Source organism: Leucoraja erinacea, chromosome 7 (assembly GCF_028641065.1).
Source record: "Leucoraja erinacea ecotype New England chromosome 7, Leri_hhj_1, whole genome shotgun sequence".
Taxonomy (NCBI): domain Eukaryota; kingdom Metazoa; phylum Chordata; class Chondrichthyes; order Rajiformes; family Rajidae; genus Leucoraja; species Leucoraja erinaceus.
This window is the reverse complement of record NC_073383.1, coordinates 5,813,750-5,838,604: the sequence shown is the minus strand read 5'-3', so window position 1 is coordinate 5,838,604 and position 24,855 is coordinate 5,813,750. Positions and strand designations below refer to the sequence as shown.

The 24,855-nt window shown below is 46.8% G+C and overlaps 1 protein-coding gene across 2 annotated transcripts in view; it reads right to left on the bottom strand.

Annotated features, from left to right (window-relative positions):
• The window catches only part of cers6 (ceramide synthase 6), a 144,934-nt gene that overhangs the window by 105,839 nt on the left and 14,240 nt on the right, over nt 1–24,855 (bottom strand). For both annotated transcript variants that reach the window (XM_055637686.1, XM_055637687.1), the window contains exons 2-3: nt 16,794–16,899; nt 7,668–7,798 (exon numbers count right to left, since the gene is read on the bottom strand). In XM_055637686.1, coding sequence (XP_055493661.1) covers nt 7,668–7,798; nt 16,794–16,899 — 237 coding nt within the window. The remainder of the gene's footprint in view (nt 1–7,667; nt 7,799–16,793; nt 16,900–24,855) is intronic.

The window sequence follows — 24,855 nt, the reverse complement described above, 5'->3', positions numbered from 1 at the left end:
CATGTTCAGCACAGATATTGCGGGCTGAACGGCCTGTTCCTGAGCTGCACTCGTCCATATCTATGTTCTAATGAGTCCAACTGTCTCCCAGGGCTAAACACAATTAGATCACGCTGAACTGTGTAACTCACCGCTCAAAGCACATCCAATCTGAAGGACATCCAATCTGAAGGAATGCTCCTTACCAACTCAAGGTTATTTCCGTCTAATGCCACAAGTTAATTGCTGTGCATACAATGGCACAATGCATTGCCAACCATGTCTTGTGTGGATAAGTTAACAAGGTATCATTAGACCAACAAGACTCTGAGCAATTTGTTGCTTTACGTTTGTCCGCAGTTCCATTTTTGGAAATGTTGGAACCAAATATAGAATAAACATCCAATCTTTGAAACATCTTAAAAGGTCATCAAGCACATGAAATGACAATGCTGTGTTCAATGGGAACATGCAATACTAAGCAGAGCTTAGCAGAATTGTAAGAATGACTCTGCATGAAATAACTTACATCACATTTAATGGTTCTTTAAAGCATTTTTTACTCAGAGGGCAGTATGTATATGGAGTGATCTGCCAGAGGAGGTTCCTATTAAATCTTTCCCCTCTCACCTTCAACTTATACCCTCTGGTTCTTGATTTCCCAATCCTGCATTAGCTATATATTCCCCTCATTATATTACACAGATCTGTAAGGTCAACCTCATCCTCCTGTGCTCCAAGGAATAAAGTCCTAGCCTGCTCAACCTCAACCTGTGGCTTAGGGCCTCGAGGGGATCTTATTGAAACATACAAGATTGTTAATGGTTTGGACACGCTGGAGGCAGGAACCATGTTCCCGATGTTGGGGTAGTCCAGAACCAGGGGCCACAGTTTAAGAATAAGGAGTAAGCCATTTAGAACGGAGATGAGGAAACACTTTTTCTCACAGAGAGTTGCGAGTCTGTGTAATTCACTGCCTCAGAGGGCGGTGGAGGCCTGTTCTCTGGATACTTTCAAGAGAGAGCTAGACAGGGCTCTTAAAGATAGCAGAGTCAGGGGATATGGGGAGAAGGCAGGAACGGGGTACTGATTGAGGATGATCACATTGAATGGCGGTGCTGGCTCGAAGGACCAAATGGCCTGCTCCTGCACCTATTGTCTATTGAGTCCAGGCAACATCCTTGTTAATCTTCTCTGCACTCTTTACTGCTTGTTATTTAATTGTACATCGGAGGTCTGGACTAGTGCTAGAGGACTTAGGTTTAAGGTGAGAGGGGGGTAGATTTAATAGTGACCAGAGAGGCAACGTTTGCACACAGAGCGCGGTGGATATATGGAACGAGCTGCCAGAAGAAGCAGTTGAGGCAGGTACAGGAACAGCACTAAAGATATTTGGGCAGGTACATGGATAGGAAAGGTTTAGAGGGATAAAATGTGGGCAAATAGGTTAGAGGGGACATCTTGGACAACATGGATGTTAGGCTGAAGGGCCTGTTTCTGTGCTGTACGACTGTAACTTTGCTCATTGTCCAATTCTCTGATGGATTAGTCTAGATTATGGAGAGTGCAGGACACAGAATCAAAGGACGTACCTTTAGAAAGATAAGGAGGAATTTCTTTAGTCAGAGGGTGGTGAATCGGTGGAATTAATTACCACAGAAGACTAAACTAAAAGTAGGAAGCCTTGGATTGTTTAAGGGACAGCACGGTGGCGCAGCGGTAGAGTTACTGCCTTGCAGCGAATGCAGCGCCGGGCACCTGGGTTCGATCCCGACTACGGGTGCTGTCTGTACGCAGTTTGTACGTTCTCCCCGTGACCTGCGTGGATTTTCTCCGAGATCTTCGGTTTCCTCCCACACTCCAAAGACGTACAGGTTTGTAGGTTAATTGGTGTAAGTGTAAATTGTCCCTAGTGTGTGTAAGGCAGTGTTAATGTGTGGTAATCGCTGGTCAGAACGGGTGGGCTGAAGGGCCTGCTTCCGCGCTGTATCTCTAAACTAATGCTGTAGAGGCCATGTCAATGGATATTTTTCAGGCGGTGATTGTCAGATTCTTGATTAGTACGCGTGTCGGGGGTTACGGGAAGAAGGCAGGAGAATGGGGTTGAGAGGGGAAAATAGTTTGGCCACAATTGAATGATGGAATAGACTCGATGGGCTGAATGGCCTAATTTTGATCCTAGAACATATGAACTAGTCTTGAGTTTCATCTCTAAACCACAATTTAAGCTTTTACTGAAGTTCGGGCGAAAGACTAGTTGTAATGAGAGGTCACAAATCTGAACTACAAACTGTTTCTCTCCTCACGGATTCTCTGAGACCCGCTGAGTTTTTTTTTTAGCATTTTCAGATGTTCTGTCAGATTTGCAGAATCACAGTAATTTGCTGCTGCCCTGCAGGGCACCGTTGCTTTTCCGAAATAATTCAGGAAGGTAAAGTTATCAGAAGGTAACAGTGCCCATTTAGCTCCTGCTGCTTTCTCAGCTTAGCTTGGCTTTCTTGGCTTTAAGGGCGGCACAGTGACTCGGTGGTAGAGTCGCTGCCTCTCAGCGCCAGAGTCCTAGGTTCAATCCCGACTCTGGGTGCTGTCTGTAAAGAGTATGCACATTCTCCCTATGACCATGTGGGTTTTCTCCGGGTGCTCCGGTTTCCTCCCACACTCAAAAGGTGTGTAGGTTAATTGGCTTTGGTAAAATTGTGAATTGTCCTTGGCGTGTAGGATACGTGTAGGATAGTGCTGGTGTACGGGGTGATCAGTGGGCGGCGCGGACCCAGTGGTCTGAACGGCCCATTTCCACGCTGTATCTTTAAAGTCTAAATCAGGGGTCATGCTAAAAATGCACCTACGGACAATGACAATAAATTGAATCATTTCATTTCATTTTTCAGGGGTCAGCAACCTACGGCCCACGGGCCGGATCCGGCCCGTAACCCAAAATCATCCGGCCCGCAGGCGTATTATTACTTTTCGCGACCTGGGAACTCAGATTCAGATTCAGATTCAATTTTAATTGTCATTGTCAGTGTACAGTACAGAGACAACGAAATGCATTTAGACAACGAAACGGAACTGCAGCCAGTCCCGGGGACGCGAACTGATCTGGGGATTACAGCTCGTCCCGGGGCACGCAGGCAACCTGGGCGCTACAGTCGGTCCCAGGGCAGGGAAGAGAACTGGGAACTGCAGAAAACTCATTGAAAAACACGTGAAAACTAATGCGAGAAACAGCACCAAGTGCAACACTATGACGATAGATGTGGCCCACCAACCGCTCAGACATGGGTCCTGGCCCCGATGCTGCACAAGGTCGCCGACTCCTGGTCTAAATCATTAAGCCATTCTACTTCTTTAAGAAGGAACTGCAGATGCCGAAATGTTGCCTATTTCCTTTGCTCCATAGATGCTGCCTCACCCGCTGAGTTTCTCCAGCATTTTTGTCTACAAGCCATTCTACTTGCTGTGTTGGTTTTTGTCATTGTGTCTAATCAGAGGGAGCATCAAATATACATCAAAATCATGAGAGGCCTCTTCCACCCCTGCAACGGACTGTTCCAGCCGCTACGGTCAGGCAAACGCCTCCGTTGCCATGCAGTGAGAACGGAGAGGTTGAGAAGGAGTTTCTTCCCAGAGGCAATTCGGACTGTAAACGCCTTTCTCACCAGGGACTAACTCTACAGAACGTTTTTCCTTCTATTATTTATTATGTAAAAGAATATGTGTGTTATGATTGTGTTTATAATTTGTTTGGTTGTTTTGTTGTTTGTCTTTTGCACAAAAGTCCGCGAGCATTGCCACTTTCATTTCACTGCACATCTCGTATGTGTATGTGACAAATAAACTTGACTTGACTTGACTTGACATCATCAACAACATTAAACACTTCATTCATTCACAGTTTTCATCAGATTTGAATTAATTTCATTTGTTTACACAAACAGGCTGTTATGGAGCATTAGACTAAGACTTTGCCTCCATCACAGTGAGGATGTGCTTGGTGAACTCACTGTGGTGGATGTTTAATTTGTGTTTACTGTATGTTTTGTTTTTATTGGTTCTGTGTATGACTGCAGGCAACATAATTTCGTTCAGACCAAAAGGTCTGAATGACAATAAAGGAATCTAATTCTAATTCTAATCTAAAATACTGTATTAGTTAAAAATGTATCTTTAGTTGTTAAGACTATAGAGAACAAGGCCATAAGACATTGGTGTAGAATAAGGCCATTCAGCCCATCGAGTCTCCTCCGCCATTCGATCATGGCTGAACAATTTTCCCTCTCAGTTCAGAGATACAGTTTGGAAACAGGCCCTTCAGTCCACTGAGTCCATGCTGGCCATCAATCACCCGTTCACACTAATGTTATGTTATCCCACTTTTACACCCACTCCCTACAATCTCGGGGCAATTTATGGAGGACAACTAGCCGACAAACCTGCTCATCTTTGGGGTGTGGGAGGAAACCAGAGCACCCGGAGAAAACCCATATATTCACATGGAGAACTTGCAGATAGCCACATTAATGTACCAAATTCATGTCATAGTAGAATTCGGCCATTCGGCCCATCAAGTCTACCCTGCCATTCTATCATGGCTGATCTATCTTTCCCTTTCAACTCCATTCTTCTGCTTTCTCCCCGTTACCTGTCACATCCTTACTAATCCAGAACCCTTCTCCGTGGATTGTCACCTTGTCGCGGTGGGAGAAGCTTGTGTGGACCTGAGATCCTGAGAGCGATGCCTTCTGGGGCTCCGCTCCTGGTAGGGCCTCCCATGGTGGTAAGGTCGAGGGGGAGGTCTCTGACAAAGAGCAATCCAACCAAGACCTCAACGGTGGAACAGGCGGAGGACGATGGCTCTTAGTGGAGCATCACAACAGCTGGGAAGGCGGATGAAGGCTGCGGCAGAAAAGGGTCTCTGGTCGCCTTGGACTCCATGCCACTGGATCCTGACCCAGATCTGTCAAGGAACGAGGGGTGGCTGTCTGTACACCAGTCTCCCCACGTTAAACAAAGTCACGCACAGACATCCTCCATGAGAGGACAGTCATACTCGCTTCGAGTGACCGCTGATGAATCCAGAACCTGTCAATTTCTGCTTTAAAAATACCCAATGACTTGGCCTCCGCAGCAGTCTGTGGCAATGAGTCCCACAGGTTCATCAGAGTCTGGCAAATTAAACTCCTCCTCATCTCCTTTCTAAATGGTGAACCTGACCTCACCTGCTAATATGGAGACACAGAACCTGCAGAAGCTGTGTATAAAATCGTGAGGGGAATAGACAGGGTAAATGCACAGAGTCTTTTACCCAGGGTTGAGAAATCAAGAACCAGAGGATATATGTTTAAGGCGAAAGTGGAAAGATTTAATAAGAACCTGAGGGGCAACTTTTTCACCCAGAGGATGGTGGGTGTAGCTGCCAGAGGAGATATAAACAAAATGCTGGAGAAACTCAGCGGGTGAGGCAGCATCTATGGAGAGAAGGAATTGCCGACATTTCGGGTCGAGACTCTTCCAGAGGAGGGAGTTGGGATGTACGAAACAACATTCTAAAACATTTGGACAGGTAAATGGATAGGAAATAGTTTAGAGGGATATGGGCCAAACCCACACAGGTGGGACCAGTGTAGATGGGGCATCTTGGTAAATACCTGGGAGTCCACATCTCAGAGGTTCTGACATGGGCATCACACGCTGCCTCACTGGTGAGTAAGGCAAGGCAGCGCCTTTACCACCTCAGGCAATTGAGGACATTCAGAGTGTCCCTGAGGATCCTCCAGTGCTTCTACTCAACGGCTGTGGAAAGCATTTTGACTGGAAACATCACGATTTGGTTTGGGAATTGCTCTGCCCCGGACACGAAGGCTCTGCAGAGAGTAGTGCGTTCGGCTGAACAAACTATGGGAACTACACTCGCCCCCCCCCCTGCAGGAACTATACATCAGGAGGTGCAACTCCAGAGCCAACAAGATCATGGGGGACCCCTTCCACCCCAGCAATGGACTGTTCCAGCTGCTACGATCAGACAAACGCCTCCGTTGTCATGCTGTGAAAACGGAGAGGATGAGAAGGAGTTTCGTCCCAGAGGATATTAGGACTGTAAACTCCTATCTCACCAGGGACTACATTTACTGAACCAATTTACTGTTGTGTGGTGTCTTTTTAAATTGCTGTTTCTTCTTTTTTTTCTCTCCCACAAATATGTAATTACTGATTCTATTCCATTCTGTTTTGTAGTTTTTGTTTGCACAAAGTCCGCGGGCATTGCCACTTTTCATTTCACTGCACATCTCATATGTGTATGTGACGAATAAACTTGACTTGACTTTACTTGGTTGGCATGGGCAAGTTGGGCCAAAGGGCCTTTTTCCGTGCTGTACGAGTCTATGATAAGAAACTGCAGATGCTGGAATGTTGAGCAAAGATACAAACTGCTGGAAGCATTTAGCGGGTCAGGCAGCATGTGTGGAAGTAATGGGCAGGCCACATTCTGAGTTGGGACCCTTCTTCAGAGTCCCAAGTGTCTCTAGTCAGACTCTACTCTGATGAAGCGTCCTGAGCCAAATTGTCAACTGTCCATTCCCTCCACAGATGCTGCCCGAGCCGCTGAGTTACTCCAGCACTGTGTTTTGCTCACCTGCTAACATGCTGAACCACCAACAAGAAGTAATCAATTTATTATTTTTAAATATCACAAGAAATAAAATCCTGTTTCAGTCTGATAATAAACTGTCTTCAATTCTGCATTCAAACACATCACGTTATAAAAAAGACACAGAGTGCTGGAGTAACTCAGCGGGTCAGGCAGTATCTCTGGAGAACATGGATAGGTGATGTTTCAGGTCAGGACCCTTCTTCAGAAGGAGGGTCTCGACTCGAAACGTCACTTATTCAGAGATTTGTCAGACCTGCTGAGTTACTCCAGCACTTTGTGTCTTGTTTTGTAAACCAGCATCTTCAGTTCCTTGCTTGTAGGTTATAAACTGTTGTCAGTTCTGCAGTAAAATACAAGAGCTAAAAGCTGTCTTTAATTCTGCATTAAAACATAACTGATAACAACAGTCCTCAATTCTGAATAAAACACAACACAATTTTGCATTCAAACAACTCAATTCTGAATAAAACACACAATTTTGCATTGAAACAGCTGAATTCTGCATTAAAACAGCTCAATTCTGCATTAAAACAGCTGCATTAAAACAGAGCAATTCTGCATTGGAACAGCTCAATTCTGCATTGAAACAGCTCAATTCTGCATTAGAACAGCTCAATTCTGCAATAAAACAACTCAATACCGCCTTAGCTGCATTAAAACACAGCAATTCTGCATCAAAACAGCTCAAATCTGCATCAAAACAGCTCAATTCTGCATCAAAACAGCTCAATTCTGCATTAGAACAGCTCAATTCTGCATTGAAACAGCTCAATTCTGCATTGAAATAGCTCAATTCTGCATTGAAACAGCTGAATTCTGCATCAAAACAGCTCAATATTGCATTAGAACAGCTCAATTCTGCATTAAAACAGCCCAATTCTGCATTGAAAGCTCAATTATGCATTAAAACAGCTCAATTCTGCATTAAAACAGCTCAATGCTGCATTGCAACATCTCAATTCTGCATTGAAACACAGCAGATTAATAAATTGCCTTCAGTGTGACACTGGTAAAACACAACAGGTTAAATCCGTACATGCTCTCACAGAATTTGGTAAGGACGCTGGGCTTCTCATGATTCCTGCGTTGGCGGAACCACCGCTGAATGGTGTGCACGTCCCAGTCCAGCTGCTTGGACAGCCCTTCCAACCGCTTCTCATCCGGGTGCTGGGGAAACAATAACAAGGCAATTTAGCCAAGCATGGATTTCTCCATGATAATCAATAACAGTCCACATTTATAGATCGCCAGAGCGATTCCCACCCACGTTGTTACACTGATGCAAGCGTAAGTTCATACGTTCTAACATCTTTCCCTCTCAACCCCATTCTCCTGCCTTCTCCCCACAACCCCGACACGTGCACTGATCAAGAATCTATCAATTCTTAAGAATTCACTTTTCTAAGAGTTGAGTTTTCCACCTGAGGCCTTAAGGGCAGTGAAGAAGGTGTGATCTTTAGGGGTTGATAGAGCTTGTTTTCTTCAGACAATATTTGAGCAAAAATAATGAAAGGCCAATACCTTAAGATAGATAGAGAGATATAGCGTGGAGACAGGGGGGCCTGTCATTGTAGGCCCACCATTGTACACTGATCCTACACTGATCTAATCCAACTCTATTCTCTCTCGATAGACACGAACCTGTCGCGTAACTGACGGCCAAAGTGGGACAGGCCCAAGACCCTGGCGTGACGTAACATCTCACCTCCAACAGCAGCAGAAGCAGGTGAACGATTGCCGAGCTCGGCCTGGGGCTCACGGCCGTTGCGGTCCGGATCCGCCCCCACTTCGACTCCCAGCGCGGGGCCAAGTAAATTGAAGATAGACACAAAATGCAGGTGTAACTCAGCAGAACCGGCAGCATCTCTGGAGAGAAGCAATGGATGACGTTTCGGGTCAAGACGCTTCTTTTAGACTGAAGAAGGCTCTCGACCCAAAACATCACCCATTGCTTCTCTCCAGAGAAACTGCCAGTCCCGCTGAGTTACTCATGCATTTTGTGTCCATCTTCAAATGATGTCGCGTGATCCAGACGGCTCTGCGGGCGCATGAAGTTGCACGCGACTCTCGTGGGACCGTCGCAGCTCAACGCGACGACGAGGTCGCGTAATTAGCATGCCAAGGACACGCAAGTGGGACAGGGGCTTTTTATTTTAAACCCAAGTCCTCTTGTTCTTAATTCCCCTACCCTGGGTAAAAGACTCTGTCCATGCAACCTTTGTATTTCACTCAATATTTTATACACCTCTATAAGATCACTCATTCTCCAAGGAATAGTCCCAGCCTATTCAACCTCTCCCTGGAGCTCAGGCCCTCAAGTCCTGGCACCATCCTCGTAAATCTTCTCAGTGCTCTTTCCAGCTTAAAAGGCATCTTTACTATAACAAGGTGTCCAAAACTGAACCCAATACTCTACGTGCGGCCTCAGCAAGAGTCAAGAGCGTTCCATAGACTTAAGCCCGTCCCACTTTCACGACCTAATTAGCTACCACTGCCGAGTTTGCCTGGAGGAGTTCTGGAGTAGTTCCGGGTCAAGAACTGGAGGGTAGCTAATGTAACCCCACTTTTTAAAAAGGGAGGGAGAGAGAAAACGGGGAATTACAGACAAGTTAGTCTAACATCGGTAGTGGGGAAACTGCTAGAGTCAGTTATTAAAGATGGGATAGCAGCACATGTGGAAAGTGGTGAATTCATTGGACAAAGTCAGCATGGATCTATGAAAGGTAAATCATGTCTGACGAATCTTATAGAATTTTTGGAGGATGTAACTAGTAGAGTGGATAAGGGAGAACCAGTGGATGTGTTATATCTGGACTTTCAGAAGGCTTTCGACAAGGTCCCACATAAGAGATTAGTATGCAAACTTAAAGCACACGGTATTGGGGGTTCAGTATTGATGTGGATAGAGAACTGGCTGGCAGAAAGGAAGCAAAGAGTAGGAGTAAACGGGTCCTTTTCAGAATGGCAGGCAGTGACTAGTGGGGTGCCGCAAGGCTCAGTGCTGGGACCCCAGCTATTTACAATATATATTAATGATTTGGACGAGGGAATTGAATGCAACATCTCCAAGTTTGCGGATGACACGAAGCTGGGGGGCAGTGTTAGCTGTGAGGAGGATGGTAGGAGGCTGCAAGGTGACTTGGATAGGTTGGGTGAGTGGGCAAATGCATGGCAGATGCAGTATAATGTGGATAAATGTGAGGTTATCCACTTTGGTGGCAAAAACAGGAAAGTAGATTATTATCTGAATGGTGGCCGATTAGGAAAAGGGGAGATTCAACGAGACCTGGGTGTCATGGTACACCAGTCATTGTAAGTAGGAATGCAGGTGCAGCAGGCAGTGATGAAAGAAAATGGTATGTTAGCATTCATAGCAAAATGATTTGAGTGTAAGAGCAGGGAGGTTCTACTGCAGTTGTACAGGGTCTTGGTGAGACCATACCTGGAGTATTGCGTTCAGTTTTGGTCTCCTAATCTGAGGAAAGACATTCTTGCCATAGAGGGAGTACAGAGAAGGTTCACCAGACTGATTCTTGGGATGGCAGGACTTTCATATGAAGAAAGACTGGATAGACTCGGCTTGTACTCGCTAGAATTTAGAAGATTGAGGGGGGATCTTATAGAAACTTACAAAATTCTTAAGGGGTTGGGCAGGCTAGATGCAGGAAGATTATTCCCAATGTTGGGGAAGTCCAAAACTAAGGGTCACAGTTTAAGGATAAGAGGGAAGTCTTTTAGGACCGAGATGAGAAAATCATTTTTTCACACAGAGAGTGGTGAATCTGTGGAATTCTCTGCCACAGAAGGTAGTTGAGGCCAGTTCATTGGCTATATTTAAGAGGTAGTTAGATGTGGCCCTTGTGGCTAATGGGATCAGGGGGTATGGAGAGAAGGCAGGGATGGGATACTGAGTTGGATGATCAGCCATGATCATATCAAATGGCGGTGCAGGCTCGAAGGGCCGAATGGCCTACTCCTGCACCTAATTTCTATGTTTCCCTTGACTCATACTCGCAGCATGGTCGCCATGAGGTCGTAGGAGGTCGTAGGTCACTCTTCCTCATCCGCGTGAGTGGTCCCCGCGTACTCGTGGCCTCAAGTAGGTTGCGGCGTTTTTTCCAGCCTGATAAAAAATGTCCACGAGCAAAATAAGGTCAGCATGGAAAAAATTGACACTCTTTACTTATAGGTAGGTCGTGATGGTAGTCGTGGATAGTCATAGGTCGGTAACTGGCCCGAGAAAAAAAATGCAAACATGACATCATTTTATCATTTTCCACTCGTAACTAGTCATAGTTGGTCTTAGGTGTGGAAGACTGAGGTCGAGAGGGGTCGTAGGAGGTCATAGACATAGTCGTAGGAGGTCGTAGACATCGTCGTAGGAGGTCTTTTACTTCGGCGAGTCAACACGACCTTGACATTTTTTTCAACACGTCTAGGGTCTTCTAAACTCGTAGATTAGGTCGTCCAAGTGGGACAGGCCCTTTATGTCACGAAACTGAACAATGAAATTCTTACTTACAGCAGAAGGAGCCCGACACGTTTGCAAACACAGTACTAGATAGATAATGTAATTAACAGACAAAAAAAAATTAATAAATAAAACCAAAAAACAGAGTGCAAGGCCAATACAAAGCTAAAAGTCCCTCGTGCACCCCAGGCAGTTTGTAGTTTAGTTGGATTTTGTAGTGTTTGAGAGCCTGATAGTCGTTGGGGAGAAGCTGTTCCTCAACCTTGCTTGTGCTTGAATATAGACACAAAATGCTGGAGTAGCTCAGCGGCACAGGCAGCATCTCTGGAGAGAAGGAATAGGTGACGTTTCAGGTCGAGACCCTTCTTGAGACTGTTGAAGTCTGATTCTTTCAAATTGATTTCTGCTTGAACGGCTGATTTTGACCTGAAAATGTCACCCATTCCTTCTCTCCAGAGATGCTGCCTGCCCTGCTGAGTTACTGCAGCATTTTGTGTCTATCTTTGATTTAAACCAGCATCTGCAATTCCTTCCTACACATCCTGCTTGTTCTTCATCTGTTGACTTGTGGAAGAATCACGTATCCCTGCTGGCAGCACGGTGGCACAGCGGTAGAGTTGCCGCCTTACAGCGCCAGAGATCCCCCCCGGGTTCGATCCCGACTACGGGTGCTGTCTGTACGGAGTTTTCACGTTCTCCCCGTGACCACGTGGGCTTTCTCCGGGTGCTTCGGTTTCTTCCCACATCCCAAAGGTGCGGCACGGACTTGGTGGGCCGAAAGGCTTGTTTCCATGCTGCATCCAGTGCTGGTCTTCCAGTGTTGACCAAATTGCCCTCAGCCCCCGGGCAAGTGTACTTGTTAGAAGGGGCTGCAGAGAGCAGGTGGGTGATCAGTGGGAACATCCACTGGTTCTCAGTCTGCCCACGAGCTAAGTTTGTTGAAACCCCCCAGAGCCACATGATGGACAATAGACAACTACGGCGGCAGGCGCGGGCACACCGCGACGCCCTGTGTCTCCCTTTCAAGGGAGATGCTAAAAATGCATTTCGTTGTCTCTGTACTGTACACTGACAATGACAATAAATTGAATCATTTCATTTCATTTCATTTCAGACAATAGGTGCAGGAGGAGGCCATTTGGCCCTTCGAGCCAGCACCGCCATTCAATGTGATCATGGCTGATCATCCCCAATCAGTACCTTGTTCATGCCTTCTCCCCATATCCCCTGACTCTGCTATTTTTTAAGAGCCCTATCTAGCTCTCTCTTGAAAGCATCCAGAGAACCGGCCTCCACCGCACTCTGAGGCAGAGAATTCCACAAGACTCACAACTCTCTGTGAGAAAAAGTGTTTCCTCGTCTCCATTCTAAATGGCTTGCTCCATATTTTTAAACTGTGGCCCCTGATTCTGGACTCCCCCAACATCGGGAACATGTTTCCTGCCTCTAGCGTGTCCAAGCACTTAACAATCTTATATGTTTCAATGACAACCCCTCTCATTCTTCTAAACTCCAGAGTGCACTCCCTCAATAGCAAGAATTTCCTTCCTCAAATTAGGGGACCAAAACTGCACACAATACTCCAGTTGTGGTCTCACTAGGGCCTTGTACAACTGCAGAACGACCAGGATGGAGTGTGGGCCTTGAGCATCATCTTTAGGAACGTTCCCGAGAAACGTTCCCGGAAAACGCCTTTTCCATCCAAATGCAAAAAGGTTTCCCTTCCCTCTGTCACCACTGAACCTTTCCCGCTGAGGGTGATCTCCATAAAGATGGAAGGTAGACAATAAGCTGGAGAAACTCAGCGGGTGAGGCAGCATCTATGGAGCGAAGGAATGGGTGACGTTTCGGGTCGAGAACCTTCTTCATTGCAGAGAGTAAACTGGTTGCAAACTGAATCCCCCACGGTTGAAACAAAGAACTGCAGATACTGTTTAGTCTGAAAAAGATGCTGTTTAGTCTGAAAAAGAGTCCCCACCCAAAACGTCACCTATCCATGTTCTCCACAGATGCTGCCTGACTCGCTGAGTTACTCCAGCACTCTGTGAAACGTCACCTATCCATGTTCACCAGAGATGCTGCCTGACCCGCTGAGTTACTCCAGCACTTTGGGCTCTTTGGAGCCATCCATTCATTCTTCTGCTGATGAAGAATCTTTCATCTGATCGCCTCGTGCTTCCAGCCGGGCTTTGGACGGTGCTTGGTTTCCATCCAACAGTTGCTGTTCATCCTCTGCTCCTGCCCCCATCACATGAGCCCCCATCACATGAGAAGTCCTCCTATGTTTCCACCACTGAACCACACCGACCACCATCCCTGTCTCTGTGTAGGGGTCTGCTCAATGTGGAGATGAAATTGTGTGTTGTGAGGGAAATATCTATGTTACAGTTGAGTTTAGAGATACAGCGTTGAAACAGGCCTTTCGGCCCACCGGGTCCACACCATCCATCGATCACCCGTTCACACTAGTTTAGTTTAGAGATATAGCGCTGAAACAGGCCCTTCGGCCCATCAGATCTATGCCAACCAGCGATCCCCGCACATTCACACTATCCTACATACACCAGGGACAATTTTTTCACCGCCTGAAAAATATCCATTGACATGGCCTCCACAGCTTTAGTTTAGTTTAGAGATACAGCGCGGAAACAGGCCCTTCGGCCCACCTAGTCCGCGCCAACCGGCGATCACCACACATTAACTCTGCTTTGCATACACTAAGGACAATTTACACTTACACCAAGCCAATTAACCTACAAACCTGTACGTCTTTGGAGTGTGGGAGGAAACCGAAGATCTCGGGGAAAACCCAAGAAGGGCACGGGGAGATGAAAACTCCGTAGAGACAGCACCCGTAGTCAGGATGGAACCCGGGTTTCCGGTGCAGCATACGCTGTAAGGCAGCAACTCTACCACTGCGCCACCGTGACCGACCGTGCAGAGAGAATCCATCATATGTGGGAGCATCCGTCTACATCTTTATGCTCAGATTCCCAGAGTGGGAATTGAATCTACAACCTCGGACTCAAAGACTGAAATGTGACCCACTGAGCTATTGTTGGCTTCTAGCATTGAGAGGAACATCTAGGGTTCTAGCATTGAGAAGAACATCTCTTGCCTAAGAGTAGAAAGAAAAGAAATACTGAAGCTGGGGCGAAGATGGACACAAAAAGCTGGAGTCATTCAGCGGGTCAGACAGCATCTCTGAAGGAAAGGTGACGTTTCTGGTCGTGACCGTTCTTTAGACTGGAGGAAAGGGAAACGAGGGTGATGTTGAGAGCTAGGGCTGTTGGTACATACAGTACAAACACTGGATCTTTTTCTGCACAACAAGTGCTTAGTTATTGAACTATATTTGCGAAACTGTAGATCAATAAACACCAATATGTGGTTATATTCGTACAATGGCGGGCGGGGAGGTGGGACTTTCAGCACCGGCACATCCATCAGCCCTGCCACGGCACATAATTACAGCTGAGGAGCGCCGTGAGAGGGGAAAGACTTGTCCTGCTAGTTCTCTCTCCCCCGTCCTTGCTCTGAATGAAGGCAGCCCTGTACAGAGATACACAAGCGATCCAGAGCAAGATAAGCAGAATGCAATGTATTTTGATGACAGGCTGTGAGCAGGAATGCTCATGAACCAGTTACATTCTTTGCAAAGAAAAACTTGTATTTACGACGATTCTCCAGCCTTGCCTCCTAGTTGACCTCTCCTTGACTTCCAGCTCGTTGACCTTTCACACTCGCGTCGCGGATTCTCATATCTCCTTTGACCACATGAAGGCCAAGGCTTGAAACGGGCCTGCGCATCTTCATCAGTAAAGGGCCTGTCCCACTTTCACCACCTAATTCACAACCTTTTTTACTTGTGGACATTTTTCATCAGGCTTGAAAAATGCCCCGACCTACTTGATGCCACGAGTACCTACGACCAGCATCACGACCTGCTATGACCTCCCACGACCTTGTGACGACCATGCTGCGAGTACGAGTCCAGGGAAAACTCGGCAGAGGTTGTGAATTAGGTCGTGAAAGTGGGACAGGCCCTTAAATCTTTCCCTCGGTTTCTCATAAAAGAAACTTAGTACTTCATCGAAGATGGACACAAAATGCTGGAGTCACTCAGCGGGACAGGCAGCATCTCTGGATAGGAGGAATGGGTGACGTTTTGGGTCTTCTTCAGACGTCTACTCCACCGCTGGATGTGACCACAATATGCAGAGCAATATTAGCAGCCTCTAATATATCCAAGAGTTTAGTTTAGTTTATTGAGAGTAGAAACAGTGTGGGTGTGTATTAAGAGTGTAGATATTGCCAAGTAAATGGGGGCAGTGAAACAACGATGGTAAAACAAAATCATTTAAAAAAATCAATAATTGCACTCTGTTCCGGATTACATACTTGTTGAAATGAAATAATACATGGCAGTGTGGCGCAGTGGTAGAGTTGCTGCCTCACAGCGCCAGAGACCCAGGTTCGATCGTGACTACGGGTGCTGTCTGTACGGAGTTTGTACGTTCTCCCCGTGAGTTTTCTCCGGGTGCTCCAGTTTCCTCCCACATCCCAAAGATGCGCAGGTTTGCAGGTTAATTGGCTTCGGTAAGTTGTTAAAATGGTCCCTAGTTTGTAGGATAGTGCTAGTGTATGAGGTGATTGCTGGTCGGCATAGGTACTCGTGGCATCGTTTTTGGATCGATGGGCCAAAGGGCCTGTTTCCGTGCCGTATCTCTAAAGTCCGAAGTCTATTGCAAATGTATAGAAAGTGAACCTTCCCCACTGGCGAGTTCCAAACGTGTTTATTTAAACACTTAGCAACACATAAGAAACCACTAATTCCATGTTGCAAACGTTCTTTGCGATAAGACACAGCACCAAACATCACACGTGCTCTCGTTATCTGGAGTGGTAACAGAAGGAAGTTTATCAATTGATCAGTCTTTTATCTGCTCTTGGCTAACAGAAATAACCGTTGACTGTGACAGCACAGTACGTCAGTGGAGTTCATTGCCACAGAGGCCAAGTCAATGGATATTTTTAAGGCAGAGATGGATACATTCTTGATTAGTACGGGCGTCGGGGGTTATGGGGAGAAGGCAGGGGAATGGGGTTGAGAGGGAAATAAATCAGCCATGATTGAATGGTGGAGTAGACTTCATGGGCCGAATGGCCTAACATGGCTCCTATCACTAATGACCTAATGAACAAGTCACCCCGTCTACACCTTCCATTGAGAGGGCATTGCACGGGCCCTGACCCAAGGTTGTACTTGGTGATCTTATAGAGGTGCATAAACTAGACTGAGTCGATGAACAGTGTCTCTTGCCCAGATTAGGTGAATTAAGGACGAGAGGACATGTGAAGGTGAAAAGGTGAAGGGGAAAAGATTTAATAGGAATCTGAGGGGTAACCTTTTCACACAGATGGTGGGTGTAATGAATAAACTGATAGAGGAGGTAGTTGAGGCTGGGACTATCCCAACATTTAAGAAACAGTTAGACGTACATGGATAGGACAGGTTTGGAGATATGGACCAAGCGCAGGCAGGTGGGACTAGTGTAGCTGGGATATGTTGGTCGGTGTGGGCAAGTTGGGCCGAAGGGCCAGTTTTCACGCTGTATCACTAGGATTCTATAAAGATTCTCAATTTGATAATTAAGCATGATTTTATGTCTCAGGCTGTAAAATACTTGCCTTTGTGATAGCAGTGAAGACTTTCTCCAAGATGGCGTTAGGCTGAGCTCTCTGGGGCCCATTGGCTTGGATTTTGAGGCTTAAAGCACACGGCCTGGCAATGAACCTGCGGACAGACAGACAGATATTGTTAAACATTCCCGTTAAAAGCTGCACCTTGAACTGACTAACCAAGCAAAAGAACAAATATCACAACTATACATTATTCCCCTTATCCTGCATCTGTACACTGTGGACGGCTTGATTGTAATCATGTATATTCTTCCCACTAACAGGATAGCCCGCAACAAAAAAGCTTTTCAATGTACCTCGGTACATGTGACGATAAATTTAAGAGCCTGTCCCACTTTCACGACCTAATTCACGACCTCTGCCGAGTTTGCCCTCGACTCATACTCGCAGCATGATCGTCACAAGTTCATAGGTAGGTTGTGATGCTAGTTGTTGGTACTGGTGGCATCAAGTAGGTCGGGGCGTTTTTCTAGCCTGATGAAAAATGTCCACGAGTAAAATAGGTCGTGAATTAGGTCGTGAAAGTGGGACAGGCCATTTAACTCATTGTTAACAGAGTACTATGTTTGTGCAGCATCTCTGGAGAGAAGGAATAGGTGACGTTTCGGGCCGAGTCCCTTCTCGACCCAAAAACGTCAGCCATGCTGGAGTAGCTCAGCGGCACAGGCAGCATCTCTGGAGAGAAGGAATAGGTGGCGTTTCAGGCGGAGACCCTTCTTCAGACTGATGAAGTCTGATTCTTTCAAATTGATTTCTGCTTGAACGGCTGATTTTGACCCGAAACGTCACCCATTCCTTCCCTCCAGAGATGCTGCCTGTCCCGCTGAGCAACTCCAGCATTTTGTGTCTATCTTCAGTGTAAACCAGCATCTGCAGTTCCTTCCTACACACTAGGCTTTCAAGACATCAGGACGAGGGGAAAGATACTGCCAAAAAATATATGAATCACTTGCAGGCAAAGCAGATTAGTTTAGTTTAGTTTAGTTTACTTTCTGGCAGTGAAAGTTTTTTGTTGCATTCTGTCCAGCCAGCAGATAGACCACCAATGGTAACAATCGAGCCGTCCACTGTGTAAAGATGCAGGGTGATGGGAATAGCCTTTAGCACAAGATAAAGCCCAGTAAAGTCCGATTGAAGATAGTCCGAGGGTCTCCAATGAGGCAGATGGGAGGTCAGGTCCGCTCTCTAGTTGGTGATAGGATGGTTCAGTTACCCGATAACAGTTGGGAAGGAACTGTCCCTGAATCTGGACGTGTGCGTTTTCACACTTCTATACCTCTTGCCTGATGGGAGGGGGGAGATGAGGGAGTGGCCGGGGTGAGACTGGTCCTCGATTATGCTGCTGGCCTTGCCGAGGCAGCGTGAAGTGTAGATGGAGTCAACGGAAGGGTTTATGCATCTTTCTAAACCCACCAAGGTCCATGTTGGGAAATTAAAAAGGAATGTAATCTGTAGATTCACTGCAGAATTTAAAAAAAAAATCTTATTTGGATTCGTTTAATCTGCGCATTTTCTTGCAGAGATTACCATTCTAACTTCCTCAAAAATAATCGGACAAATATTTATTTGCAATTTCCTTCCATGGCGGAGGTGTTCCAGGCTCATTTGCAGGCAGTTTTTTGTCGGCCACTTGTCTGGTATCATCTTAGTATCCCTGATAAGTGTGAAATTATTCCATCTGCTTGCCTCCGATAAACGTATCACAATAACTGTGCACGCTGAAAGCTGAATTCAGCGATAAAGCCTATCGTTCTTCTGCTAAATATCTCTCCTCGGCATTAGGGATGAAAAGTTCACTGCCACCACACACTTGCGAGGAAATAACTAAATTAAGCATATCACTCATAGCTGTGAGATAAAAGCATGAGCAAATCACACAAAGCGCTGGAGTAACTCAGTGGGGTCAGGCAGCATCTGTGGAGGGAATGGGCACAGTCGGGGCCATAAGGTCATAAGTGATAGGAGCAGAATTATTCCATTCGACCCATCAAATCCACTCCGCCATTCAATATCTCTCCCTCCTAACCCCATTCTCCTGCCTTCTCCCCATAACCCCTGACACCCGTACTAATCAAGAATCCATCTCTCTCTGCAATAAAAATATCAGTTGGCTTGGCCTCCACAGTCATAAAGACAATAGGTGCAGGAGTAGGCCATTTGGCCCTTCGAGCCAGCACCGCCATTCAATGTGATCATGGCTGATCATCCACAATCAGTACCCCGTTCCTGCCTTCTCCCCATATCTCCTGACTCCGCTATCTTTAAGAGGCCTATCTAGCTCTCTCTTGAAAGTATCCAGAGAACCTGCCTCCACCGCCCTCTGTGGCAGAGAATTCCACAGACTCACCACTCTCTGTGAGAAAAAGTGTTTCCTCGTCCCCGTTCAAAATGGCTTACTCCTTATTCTTAAACTGTGGCCCCTGGTTCTGGACTCCCCCAACATGAAGAACATGTTTCCTGCCTCTAGTGTGTCCAAGCCCTTAACAATCTTACATGTTTCATCTGTAGGGCTTCTTCACACTGATGGAATGGGGGGGGGGGGGGGGGGGGGGGGCTTGAAAATGAGGAGGGACAGGAAATGGCTTGGCAAGTGTGCGGTGGATAAAGGTGAGGAGGAGATGGGTGGAGTAAGGCTGGAGGTGTAAAAGGAGACAAAATGGTGGCAAGTGCGGAGAGAAGAGGAGGAGTGAAAGGTAAAGCTGGAGGGAGGGTGGGGGGTCACTTCCTCCACCCATCTGCCAATCACCCCCTCCCCCCCCCTCACCTGTATCTACCTATCATTTGCCAGGCTTTGTCTGTGCGAAGTTTGCACGCTCCCCCAGGGACCTGTGCTGTATTATTCTGTGTCCCATGTTCTATGTTCAACCACCAGACATCTGAGGTGCCGCATATTGGAAGAGGACAGGGTAAGCATAGCAGTGGTGAGGCAAAAATAACAATCAGAATAAAAGGGCATACCTTTAGAAAGGAGATGGGGTGGAATGTCTTTGGTCAGAGGGTGGTGAATCTGTGGAATTCTTTCCAACAGACAGCTGTGGGGGCCCAAGTCAGTGGATATTTTTAAGGTGGAGATACAGATAGATTCTTGATTAGTACAGGTGTCGGGGGTAATGGGGAGAAGACAGGAAAATGGGGTTAGGTGGGAGAGATTGATCAGCCATCAGGAGTAGTCTCGAAGGGCCGAATGGCCTAATTCTGCTCCTACGACTTCTGAAATAGCCACGGGTGAAGACTAGAGACCAAGGAGGTGTCAGGTTTCCAATGCTCTGCATTCCTACAACTGTGTATAACGGCAATCAATACAAAATATAGGTCTGTTCCAGATTCCAGCATCTGCATTCTCCAGGGTCTGCCAAAAATATAGTCTGCAAAGCAATGTTGTGAAGCAGAAGTCTGAGAATATCTCCTCAAACAATAGAAAGCTCTAATCAAATCTGATGGGATGGTGCAGCTGGTAGAGACACTGCCTCACAGCATTAGAGTCCCAGGTTCGATCCACTCCTCGGCTGCTGTCGGTGTGGAGTTTGCACGTACTCCCTGTGACCGCGTGGGTTTTCTCCGGGTGCTTCAGTTTCCTCCCACATCCCAAAGACATGCGGGGTTGCAGGTTAATTGGCTTCTGTAAATTGCTAAATGGGGCGGGAGAACATGATTGGGTGATGTTTTGAGTCCGATGAAAGGTCCTGACCCGAAATGTCACCTATCCATGTTCTCCACAGATGCTGCCTGACCCGCTGTGTTACTCCAGCACTCTGTGAAACGTCACCTATCCATGTTCTCCACAGATGCTGCCTGACCCGCTGAGTTACTCCAGCACTCTGTGAAACGTCACCTATCCATGTTCTCCACAGATGCTGCCTGACCCGCTGAGTTACTCCAGCACTCTGTGAAACATCACCTATCCATGTTCTCCACAGATGCTGCCTGACCAGCTGAGTTACTCCAGCACTCTGTGAAACGTCACCTGTTGCTCCAGAGATGCTGCCTGACCAGCTGAGTTACTCCAGCACTCTGTGAAACGTCACCTATCCATGTTCTCCACAGATGCTGCCTGACCCGCTGAGTTACTCCAGCACTCTGTGAAACATCACCTATCCATGTTCTCCACAGATGCTGCCTGACCAGCTGAGTTACTCCAGCACTCTGTGAAACGTCACCTGTTCTCCACAGACGCTGCCTGACCCGCTGAGTTACTCCAGCACTCTGTGAAACGTCACCTATCCATGTTCTCCACAGATGTTGCCTGACCCGCTGAGTTACTCCAGCACTCTGTGAAACATCACCTGTTGCTCCACAGATGCTGCCTGACCCGCTGAGTTACTCCAGCACTCTGTGAAACATCACCTGTTGCTCCACAGATGCTGCCTGGCCTGCTGAGTTACTCCAGCACTCTGTGTGCTCTGAATACATCTGCAGTACTCTTCAATATTGGTCACAAAGCCAGATGTAAGACGGACCTGTCACAGGGTGTCCGCGCTAACACTGCCCAGAGTGAAGCTGCCACACTTTCAGCAGCTTCCTCACTGTCCACAGTTCAGAACTTCACCGCAGACGAGGCCTAAAGGCACAAGCATTGTGCCACACAAGTGTTCAACTCATATCTCTCTGGGGCCGAGTAGTGTAGTTCAGTTTAATTTATTGTCACATGTACTGAGGTAGAGTGAAATGCTCGTTTGTTGAGCGCTATCCAGTCAGCGGAAAGATAATACATGATTCACCGTGTACAGAAACAGGATGAAGGGAATTCCATTTACTCCCAGATAAAGACCAGCAAACCCCAATTAAAAATAGTCCGAGGATCTCCAGTGAGGTAGAGGGGAGGTCAAGACCAGTCTCTAGTTGGTGAGAGGATGGTCCAGTTGCCCGATAACAGCTGGGAAGAAACATGTCCCTGAATCTGGAGGTGTGCGTTTTCACACTTCTATACCTCTTGTACGATGGGGGAGAAGAGGGAGTGAGGGAGTGAGACTGGTCCTTGATTATGTTGCTGGCCTTGCCGAGGCAGCACGAGGTGTAAATAGGATCAGTGGAAGGGAGGTTGGTTTGTGTAGGAAGGAGCTGCAGATGCTGGTTTAAACCAAAGATAAACACAATATGTTGGAGTAACTCAGCTGGAGAGGCAGCATCTCTGGAGAACATGGATATGTGACATATCGGGTCGGGACCCTTCTTCGGACCCAAAACGTCACCCAATCATGTTCTCCAGAGATGCTGCCTGGCCCGCTGAGTTACTCCAGCACAGAGAACGGGTGACGTTTCAGATCGAGACCATTTCATGTGTTAGTCTGGACAGCATCCACAACTCTTTGCAATCATTTTTATTCTATGCAGACAGTACATGACACACTTGCCTCCTTTGGGAAGGGTATGGAGTACAAAAGATCAGGCATTATGATTCAACTGCCCAAATCATTGGTGAGGCTGGCCGTGGAATATTGCATGCATTTCTGGTGCATGCATGCATCAGTTTCTGCTGCACAACAATGGTGGTTAATGGTAAAACCAAGCATCTCCGTGCGTTGGCACAGACACCAGGTCCTAGTCGAGTATTGTACATAAAATTAGTGGTGTTCCAGTTTTACAGGAAGACATAATTTATAAATACGGCAGAGTAATCCAGATATTTGGCCTAACCTGCCCATCAACCAACATGCCCCATCTACACTAGTCCCACCTGCTTGCATTTGGCCCACATCCCTCCAAACCTGTCCTATCCATGTACCTGTCTAATTGCATCTTAAACGTTGCAATAGTCCCTGCCTCAACTACCTCCTCTGGCAGCTCGTTCCATACACCCACCCCCTGTGTGTGTGTGAAAACATTACCCCTCAGGTTCCTATTCGATGTTTGCCCCTTCATCTTAAACCTCTGGCTCTCGATTCCCCTACTCTGGGCAAAAAGACTGTGTGTTCACCCGATCTATTCCAGCTCTCCAATATACAATATTTTTAACATGCACCCAATTTTAGATGCACTTGGTGACGCAGATGAATCTGCCTGGCAACAGGCCGACTAATTGCCAGGACACAATCCATGGTTTTAAAATCCCCATTCCCATCACCAACAATGTCACCACGGCACCCAAATTAGATTTCTGCTCGATATTGTATAGATCAAGATAGATGCTTACTGAGGACAAAGACAAAAGTACATTTGGCACTTTAACACTCCAGAAGACTAGGCTTGTATTCACTGGAGTTTAGAAGGAGGGGGGGGGGGGGGGGGGGGGGGGGGGGGGGGGGGGGGAGGAGAGATCTGATAGAAACATATAAAATTATAAAGGGACTGGACAAGCTAGATGCAGGAAAAATGTTCCCAATGTCGGGCGAGTCCAGAACCAGGGGCCACAGTCTTAGCAGCAGGGGGAGGCCATTGAGGTGAGAAAAAACGTTTTCACCCAGAGAGTTGGGAATTTGTGGAATTCCCTGCCACGGAAGGCAGTGGAGGCCAAATCACTGGATGGATTTAAGAGAGAGTTAGATAGAGCTCTAGGGGCTAGTGGAGTCAAGGAATATGGGGAGAAGGCAGGCACGGGTTATTGATTGGGGACGATCAGCCATGATCGCAATGAATGGCGGTGCTGGATCGAAGGGCCGAATGGCCTCCTCCCTGCACCTATTTTCTATGTTTCTATGTTATGAAATTAACCCCAGACAGCAAGCAAGCCATTGTTAGTAAAAATACTGAGCAGGCGCAAAGGAGATGAGAGGACAAGTCACTCCTCGCATGGAGGGTGGCACAGTGGTAGGCTTGCTGCTTCACAGTGCCAGAGACCCAGATTCAATCCTGACTACAGGCTCTCTGGCTGCTCTGGTTGCCTCCCACATCCCAAAGACGTGCGGGTTTGTAGGTTAATTTGTTTTTGTAAATTGCCCCCATGTGGGTGGACGATGGAACTAGTGTACGGGTGGTCACTGGTCAGCGTGGCCCCTGTTTCTGCGCTGTATCTAAAAATACTGAAACTTATCAGGTGCCCTTGTAAGAAAATGCTGATTTCCAAAGCACGGACAAAGAAAATATACATTCTCCAACTATCTATTTCCATCGTGGCCTGCCCTCAAAAAATAGTACTTTGGTTTATATGTACAGGAAGGAACTGCAGATGCTGGTTTACACTAAAGTGAGACACAAAGTGCTGGAGTAACTCAGCGGGACAGGCATCATCTCTGGAGAGAAGGAATATGTGGCGTTTTGTGTCGGGACCCTTCTTCAGACTGTCCACACCCTCCCGAGATGCTGCCTGACCCGCTCAGTTACTCCAGCACTTTGTGTTCCACGTAAGATTCCAGCACCTGCAGTTCCTTGTCTCATGGTTTTACTTAAACCTCTTACTTTGTGGGCCAGGAAGGGAGCGGGCAAGATCATCTCTGACCCCTCTCACCCTGGCCACAAACTCCCTCTGGAAGGCAAGTACGGACTGTCAAAGCTGCCACAGCCAGATGTAAAAACAGTTTTTATCCACGAGTAGTTACTCTACTCAACAGCCAAAAATCTGTAGCCTCCCTTTGATCTGGTATTTTGTTGGTTCACATGCTTGGTCAATGGTGTTTTATCATTAATGTTTTATTATTATTAATGTTTAGTGTTTGTCATTCATAACTGTCACTGTATGTCATGTTGTTACTTGTGGGCGGAGCACCAAGGCAAATTCCTTGTATGTGAATACTTGGTCAATAAACTTACTTACTTACTTACTTGAAGGGAAGACTGGAGTTGGATTTGGACTTGGAAATGGTGAAATGACAAATGAATAAATAGCAGTTGAAACTAAAGGTAGTGCTGCAGAATGCTGCTGGACACAAGGATCTGCCTCTCAAACCCTCACCTCTTTCGATCAGCTCTCTCAACCCCACCCCATCAGTCCAAAGAAGAGTCCCGACCCCTAACATCATCTGCTCATTCCCTCCCCAGGTGCTGCCTGACCCTCTGAGTTACTCCAGCACTCCGGGATTTGAGTATAGGAGCAGGGAGGTTCTACTGCAGTTGTACAGGGTCTTGGTGAGATCACACCTGGAGTATTGCATACAGTTTTGGTCTCCTAATCTGAGGA